Raw genomic sequence first — 8743 nt, forward strand, 5'->3', positions numbered from 1 at the left:
GTTTAAGACTCGTCAGCATTCACAAATCGCCCATAGGTAGGTTTCCACTCCTATGTTTGTTTTGCTCTCCCAAACTAGATCTGACACCGGATGAACACTTTCGTGTCACCAAGCATCTAGATCAAATTGTAGTTCATGACGCTACTCTCATGCAGTAAAAACGAATTCAGAAGAAAAAGTTCTAAGATTCGGCTCAATAACTCATGGAATCCTCATCGAACATAAGTATCCCCAACGAAAATCCCTTAGACCCAACAATAAAACTACTCAGACATGATAAACGAAATCAAAAACATAGTATTAAAAAGTAGAACAGAAACCGAAATTGAAAAAGAAAGAACAAGGGTTCAAGAGATAGATCTCTCTCTCCCTAAAACCTAAAAACAAACCTTAAAGTAAAATTTCAGTAAAGTATTTCGTCTCTCTTCTTTCTCTCCTAAAAATGACCTAAATGATATGTATTTAGTCTCCAATACTCTCTGGTGTCTAGGGTTCCGAAATTGAGGCTGGGAAAATGATCTGGGCTTCAGAAATGGGCCTCCGAACTCGGAGTTGGCTGGCCGCGGTCAGAATGTACGTGACCGCGGGGAAGGGATGACTGGCCGCGGTCAGGGAGCTTGGGACCGGGAGGAATGGGCTGTTGGCCGCGGGTGGAAACGCTTGCCGGCTGGTTTACGGGACATCTTGCTCTTCGCGCATCTTTTGATTGAACCGTTGGATTGCCAAGCTGTAAAGTGTGGTTGATAGCTGATACATCCATCTTTGAGATCTCCAAATTTGAGCTGGATCAGACGGTGAGAAGGCCTTCAATCGGGGGTGAATTTCTGACGGTTTGACTCTGAGCTGAAAATCTGGTCTTCTATCCATTTTGTTAAGTTTTTTCCTTAGTTTCCTAAAAAGAGTCTTGGAACTACAAATACTAGAAAAATGTAATAAAAGTACTTGAAAGCAAATAAAAACATAGAAAAAGTATTTCAAAATGATCCATAAAAGTGGTCAAAATACGGTGTTATCAGTAGACTGTCTAACCCGACACAAGCTTCAGCGAATTTGCAGTTGTGGCTCTCACTGTTATGGATTGGTTAAGGATGGTATGAAAAAAAAAAAATTATTTAGAAAAACTTGATTTGCCGATTAGCTTAGGTTGTCCAAACGCTTTGATTGGCTATCAGACAACTATTGAATCCTGGTGGATTGATGACCCATGCAATCTCCTCAGCGAACTTCATGATTTATCTATTTCTTCATCTTTTGGTGTGAATTGGTCAAGTCCATGGGCCTAGGAAATTCATATTGGTTCAAATTAGGTTCTCTAAACTCTGTGTTGGGTTATTTATCATTGGGCCTTTAGGCACTGTAATATTTTTCTTCTCATGCATTTAATAGAAAGTCTTTTATCAAAAAAAAAAAAATAATAAAAATTTCTTACATCAACATCATCATTTTATAAGTATCCGAGAAGATGCTAACAGACAGACGTTTTCTCTCTCATCTCTCTCTCAATTTTTTTTTTGGGTAAGATGTTAAATATATTACCATTTTCGGATTTTACACTGTATATGTTGGAAGGCCAACTTATTACAAGAAACAAAGGCAGAAATAGAGTACAAATTAAGGAGGGTAGAAGATGAAGCCAAAATAGAGCTAGAGGAGAGAAGAAGAAGCGTCATTCCTGGCAGGAAAGGAGAGGAGATGGTCTCTTAGCAAACGATCAAGGGAGCTCATGAAAGGCACTACCGGCGTTGGCGAGGCCGAGAAAATCCGAGCATTACGTTCCTTCTAGAGGATATAAACGAGAGCTTGCAAGATGATCCAGATGATAATGGCAGGGCCCGATCGATGATTTACTTGGTTCTGGGAGATCCATGCAACAATAGAGACAAGATCCAGGGGCGCGTTCGGCCAAAAAGAAGACGCAAAGCAGTTCCAGATAGCTGATGAAAACTGGCATTCAAAGAAGAGATGCATATGCGTTTCCAAACCACCAGAGCACAACACACATTCAGGAGCACCATTCAACCCCCATCGCCTCAATCTATCCTTGGTGGGAAGCCGTGACAACATAGCTAACCAAGTGATAAACGAGTGACTAGGAACAGGTTCCTTAAACCAGACAATCTTATCCCAAGAGACTTGAGGAGAACAACTACGAATAAGCTCCCAAATTACCTTAGAAGAGAAAACATTCACATACGTACCCGAGTCATTCCGCCATAAGTATTGATCTCGACCGCGATCGACAGACGGTGGAGTAATGGTCGATAAGGCAATTTGGAGAGCTTGGGCTTCCTCTGATCTAGCTGCAGGCATCCTCCACATTCCATTCTGAGAGGCATGGACTATGTGAGCATCAAGATGAATCTGCAGCTGACGAGGACCATTATCCCCAACGAATGATATAAGTGGTCCCAGGTCTTTCCAAGAGTCGTAGCAGAAAGATGCATCATCACCATTTCCTATGACACAACTCATGAAATCCACCACACAATGCTTCAGCTGAAGCATACTTCAAACAGGTCTGGAGAACCGGTTGGAATCCTCTGTAATCCAGATACTTTTCCTTCTAAACACATGCGATTTTAGCCAAGCTACCCAGAGGGACATGGATTGGGAGAAGAAGTTCCAGATGTGTTTAAGTCGGAAGATCATCTCATAGTCTTCAAGGAGCCTGAGTCCAAGCCCGCCTTCAGATTTAGGCTTACAGACATCACGTCATGCCACTCTTGCACCGATGGCATTTATAGTCTTGTTTTTCCAGAGAAAACTTGAGCATAGCGAGTTGATAGTCTTGTAAAAATGCTTTGGAAGCACAAATACATAACTCCAGAAATTCACCATACCGTAGATAACGGATGAAACCAATCTAATCTTTCCCGTGAAAGACATGTGTTTCACTGTCCAATAGTGGAGCTTTGATGTAATCCTCTCAGCAAATGGCTGTAGAGTTGCAAAAAATATTCTTGAGGGATTCAGAGGAAGACCCAAATATTTGGTCGGGAATGATCCAATCTGAAATCCAGCCAGATCACCAAGAACTGCAGATTCAATATCATAATAAACCCCAAAGAAAATCTCAGACTTTGATGCATTCATATCCAGACCACACATTTCTTTGAACTCCTTCAAGGTTTCCTTAATGCCTGAAATAGAAGCCCACGATCCGTCAAGGTCAGCCGCAAAGAGAAGGTGAGTAACCTTGGGATCAGCACAGTTTGGATGAAGCCTTATCTTGCCAAGGTCCACGGATCTTTCCAAAAGTTTAGACAAGACTTTCATTACCATAATGAAGATATTGTAAGACATTGAATCACCTTGGCGCAGGCCTTTCATTCCATTGAAGAAGCCTGCCAACTCGCCATTTATTGAGATAGAAAACCGAGGAGAAGTGACACATTCCTTAATCCACGCTCTGAATAAGGGAAGAAACTGCTGAGATTCAAGGACTTTAAAGTGAAATCCTATCAAAGGCTTTCCTCATATCCACCTTTAACATGCAGCTTTTGGGGCATGATGACTTCTGATAATCCCTAATCAACTCAGATGCCAGTAACACGTTTTCACCGAGGCTCTTTCCTATAAAGAATGCCGCTTGGTTGAGACTTATCCACTGTTGTAGGACTGGTTTCATCTTGCTTGTGATGATCTTTGAAATAACTTTGTACACAAGATTGCAGCAGCTAATGGGTCGGTAATCACCAAGCTGACATGCTTCACGCCTCTTTGGAATAAGAGTGATAGAAGTGTTATTTAGGTCCTTCAAAAGCCGACCGTTCCTGAAGAATTCTGGAACCGCAGCAATAACATCACCACCGGTCACTTCCCAAGTTGATATCAGAAACTCAACAGAGTAGCCATCAGGACCAGAGCTCTTATTTAGAGGCATACAAAAGATAATACTCTTAATCTCTTCAGCCGATACCTCCTTTTGTATTGCATTCTGATTGTTAGAGCAGCGAAATGGCAACAGGTCTTGCAAAAAATCAACAGAGACAGGGGAAGAGACTAAATCAGTCTTCCCCAAGATGTCCTTAAAATAAACCGCAGAATGCATTTTAATCTCCTTCGTTTAATCAAAAACATTTCCATGGGAGTGTCTAACGAAATGAATATAGTTCCGAGTATTCCGCTGAGGAACTGACTTGTGAAAGAAAGACGTACTTCTATCACCAAGATACAACCACTGAACACGGGACCTTTGACGATATAATTTCTCCTCAGTTGTTACGAGAGTGTGCCATTTGGCCCTGGCAACATGCTCTTCACAAACCAAGAGTAATAGATCGCGAGGATAGGATAGATATTTGCAGCTCAGAGATCTTTTCAGCTTGCTCTTTCACTCGAGTAGAGATGCCACTATAATGGTGAGTGTTTAACTTACGCAGAACCGGTTTCAAAAGCTTCATAGACCTTGTCAATTTGAATTGATTTAAGCCTTGAATACTCTAAGAATTACAAGCCTCAGTGATAGATTCTAGATACTGAGGATGATCCATAATATGCCGGAAAAACTTGAAAGGTTTGTGAACCTGGCGATGAGTAAAAGGAACATGAAACAGACAAGCAGAGTGGTCGGATTACAGCGGTTCCAATAAATTGCAATAAGCATCAGGAAACGACATTGTCTAAGCCTGATTTATCAGAGCATGATCGATTCTCTTGGAGATAGGTTTGTCTTCACTATTGTTCCACCAGGAGAAAGATAGGCCTTTGGTTTGAGCTTCAAATAATCCTGCGTCTTGAAGCGCTATATTTATATCTTCCATATCACAAGTGTCAACGTCAATAGATGGGTGATTTCAGTGCTGAGATGCACGCATTATCTGGTTGAAGTCACCTAATACAGCCCATGGGTGCTGAGATACTGGTGTCGTTTCATTCAAAAAACCCACTCCTTCCATAACAGAGTCCCCTCCTCCACTGAATTAAAGCCGTATACAAAAGTAACCGTGAGGTTGATATTCTGCTCTCGGATAAAGATACCACAGGTCACCGCTTGAACAGAAGCTTTATAGATAAGCACTGAGACACTAGGATCCTATACAACAACAATCCGAGCTGTCTAGTGATAATCAAAATTCCTGAAAAATCTCTATGCCACAGGGATAGCTCTTGAGATCCTACTTTTATTTATTTCCTGAATATGCGTTTCACTGAACGCTCCAAAAAGAGGCATATGGATATTAATCCAATCTTTGATCATAGGATAGCGTCTATCGCTGTTGAGTCCCCTTATATTCCACGCAAAAAAACATTATATATGTATATTAGTGGTGTTTTGCAGCCTTGCGGCCACTCTTCCGGTGAGAAACCAATAAAAAAGGTACTTCCATATCCTTAGATACTTGACTGATAGCATGCGGAGTAGTCGAACCAGCAACTTTTACCACTGAACCTCTAACCAAAAAAAATTCATCAACCTTAGCATCACTCATCGAGGGTCGAGTATGCACCTCTGGAACGATCGCAACAGGCTCAGCATTGATTTCAAGTAGAGCATCCACCTACGAAGCAGGGAGATTTCTAACAACATCCATCCCCACATGAACCTTGACCTCAGGTTTCTGAGATTCTCCGGCATTAGACTCCGGAGTTGTAGTTTCCACAGCACCCACTTCCTCTCCCAAATGTTCCTGAGAACCACCATTGACAACCTGATCACTTGAAGAGGTACCTTCCTTCCCGGTTAGCTCCTTCGCGACAGAAAGGCTGATGCCTGTTTCTTCTAGCTCTGGAGTGGCCAGCGCGAGACCTCTTGACCCTCCTAGTACCAATACTGGGCGAAAGAGTGATATTCCTTCAATTCATGAGATGATAGTCAAAGACTCAATGACAAGTTTGGTAACCAAAACTGTTGCAGTCACACATTTCTGAGGCAGCCAAGGGGGTATGATAAAGAAATCAGGACTTCACGGCCACTCGAGAACCCGGAGATAACCTTATCTGGCAGATCTTTCATCAGATCAATCCTCACAAAAAAATTTGCAACTTTGAATATTTCCTTGCAGGCTGTTTCTGGTGCGAGAGATATTGGTTTTTCTACTGCAGTAGCGATCCTGCATAGACTCTCCTTGTTAACAACACATACAGAACGTCGCAAAACTCCACTGGAACAATTGCAGAGGTTAGCGGGGGTTTATCCGGGTCATAGTTGGGAGCCCAAGGAGCAACAAACACGGAAAACCCTGCAATATACCACATATTCTAGCTAAGAAGATGTTCTCTGTTCTTTGCATTCACTACTTTAAGAAGATAAGAACCAGATCCAATGTTATGGACGAAGATCCTTGGTCCCGTGCGAGCAAAGATGGCGTTAACCACCCTGGTAATCCTCCCCATATCGGGAAAGTCACCGTGAAAGCGAGCAAAGACAAAGTCTTTAAACTCTTCCTTGGCCGCATCGAGGTTCTCGTCTGTAATAAGGACAAACAAAACACCGGATACGTGCTGAGTTGGGACACTATTTCCTCAAGCTAGGATGAGTTCTTAAGAAGACTTGACAACTTACGGCCAGATGCAGCAGGCCCTTAGCCACAGAGGCATTTACGGGTGCGGAAGAAATACCGGAGGCTGAGCCGTCATCAGCATCTGAGGGTAAATCAGACTCTTCATTCACCGGCGGAAGCACCAGCGATGGCAGATTTGAGCTTGACTTGATTCCCAAGGAAGTCCGACATGTTTGTCTGTAAGTCCGACTTGTTAGGTTTTTAATTTTTTTTGTTTGTTTTCATCTCCTTCTGCAGCATCTCATCTTCTCTGGTCGGAGAAGACAAATCCGATGTGTTTGTTCAGAGACTCTGTTGATACCGAGTATCACACAAAGAGCTTAGGAGATTTTATTTCTTTTATAGCTGAATTCAATGTGACTGCCTACGTACTTTTAAAAGATGGATCAAGTCATTTGTAGTTCATATTACAGAAAAATAAGAAGAAGATGTGTTTTAGGGTTTTATTGTGGAGTTCTGAATAATGAATGATGACCTTCTCTATGTAGAGCTCTTGTATTAATAGGTGATGAAGCCAGTAGCTTTTCTTTTTTCTTCTTGTACTTGTTATTGCAGATTTTCTTATTTTTCGAAGCTGATAAAAACAAATTTCTTTTTTCTCGGGGATTTATCTTTTAAGAAAAATTTCTTTCATAGATAAGATTATGAGATCTTCTGCAAAATCCGGAAATTAATGCCGATATTGTAAATCGGGCTTTAGGGTCCTGGAGGCTGTTAATGGGTCGAGTATTCTTCGGATATTAACCATCATAAACCAGGATCCATTGGGCCGATCTCGAGTCATACTGATGTGGTGTGTGTCGGGGGTGTCAAGTTTTACCCTAAATGAAATCAATAGCCGCAAGTGCACAGCTGATCGATTGTAGTACTTAGGGATCGAATCCACAGGGAAGGAGGATCTTTCCTGCAAGAGCCTTCGAAAGAAATATAAAGTAAGGAACTCTAGAACCAGGCGAGTTTTGAGGGGGTTTTGGTGGTGTGTTTATAACATAAAAACGAATCTTAGAGAGAAAATACGGTAATTAAAATGACCTAATAACTAAACTTAACGAAAACGGGTAAAAACGAGAAAAACGGCTAGACCTAATTGCTAAGTGAAAATAGATTTAAAGAGTAAAGATACTAGACTAAAGCTTGAATGAAAATTGGTGTAAATCTATAAGAAAAGAGGCGCTGGGGTTCAAGGAAGTTTTCTCAGGGGTATGAACGATTCAAAACATTTCTGGAGAGTAAATTTGATAAGATCTTAGCTTAAAATTTTCGAACTGGAGTCACGGACGTATGAATACGCCACTGTCGTGATCATAGACAACTATCGCTCTCAACCCTGACCAGTAGGTTTCCACTCTGGCCCTGGAAAAGAAGAGGTGCATTATGTTTAAGACTCGTCAGCATTCACAAATCGCTCATAGGTAGGTTTCCACTCCTATGTTTGTTTTGCTCTCTCAAACTAAATCTGACACTGGATGAACACTTTCGTGTCACCAAGCATCTGGATCAGATTGTAGTTCATAACGCTACTCTCATGCAGTAAAAACGAATTCAGAAGAAAAAGTTCTAAGAGTCGGCTCAAAAGCTCATGGAATCCTCATCGAACATATATATCCCCATCGAAAATCCCTTAGTCCCAACAATAAAACTACTCAGACATAATAAACGAAATCAAAAACATAGTACTAAAAAGTAGAATAGAAAACGAAATTGAAAAAGAAAGAACAAGGGTTCAAGAGACAGATCTCTCTCTCCCTAAAACCTAAAAACAAAGCTTAAAGTAAAATTTCTGTAAAGTATTTCGTCTCTCTCCTTCTCTCTTTAAAAACGACCTAAATGACATGTATTTATAGTCTCTAATACTCTCTGGTGTCTAGGGTTCCGGAATTGAGGCTGGAAAAATGATACGGGCTTCAGAAATGGGCCTTCAAAGTTGGAGTTAGCTGGCCGCGGTCGGGATGTGCATGACCGCAGGGAATGGGTGGCTGGCCGTGGTCGCGGTGGTTGTGACCGTGGAGAATGGTCTGTTGGCCGTGGGTGGAAACGCTTGTCGGCTGGTTTACGGGATATCTTGCTCTTCGCGTATCTTTTGATTGAACCGTTGGATTGCCAAGCTGTAAAGTGTGCTGGAAAGCTGATACTTCCATCTTTAAGATCTCCAAATTTGAGCTGGATCAGACGGTGAGAAGGCCTTCAATCGGGGGTGAACTTCTGACAGTTTGACTCTGAGCTGAAATCTGATATTCTAT

General features: G+C 41.7%; 1 protein-coding gene across 1 annotated transcript; it reads right to left on the reverse strand.

Annotated features, from left to right (window-relative positions):
* Window positions 1-1779: 1779 nt before the first annotated feature.
* LOC112087752 lies at window positions 1780-2505 on the reverse strand. Its single transcript, XM_024157621.1, has one exon. It carries the CDS (start codon window positions 2503-2505, stop codon window positions 1780-1782), a length of 726 nt encoding a protein of 241 aa, XP_024013389.1.
* Window positions 2506-8743: the final 6238 nt, after the last annotated feature.

This window comes from Eutrema salsugineum, unplaced genomic scaffold (assembly GCF_000478725.1).
Source record: "Eutrema salsugineum unplaced genomic scaffold, Eutsalg1_0 scaffold_16, whole genome shotgun sequence".
Taxonomy (NCBI): Eukaryota; Viridiplantae; Streptophyta; class Magnoliopsida; order Brassicales; family Brassicaceae; genus Eutrema; species Eutrema salsugineum.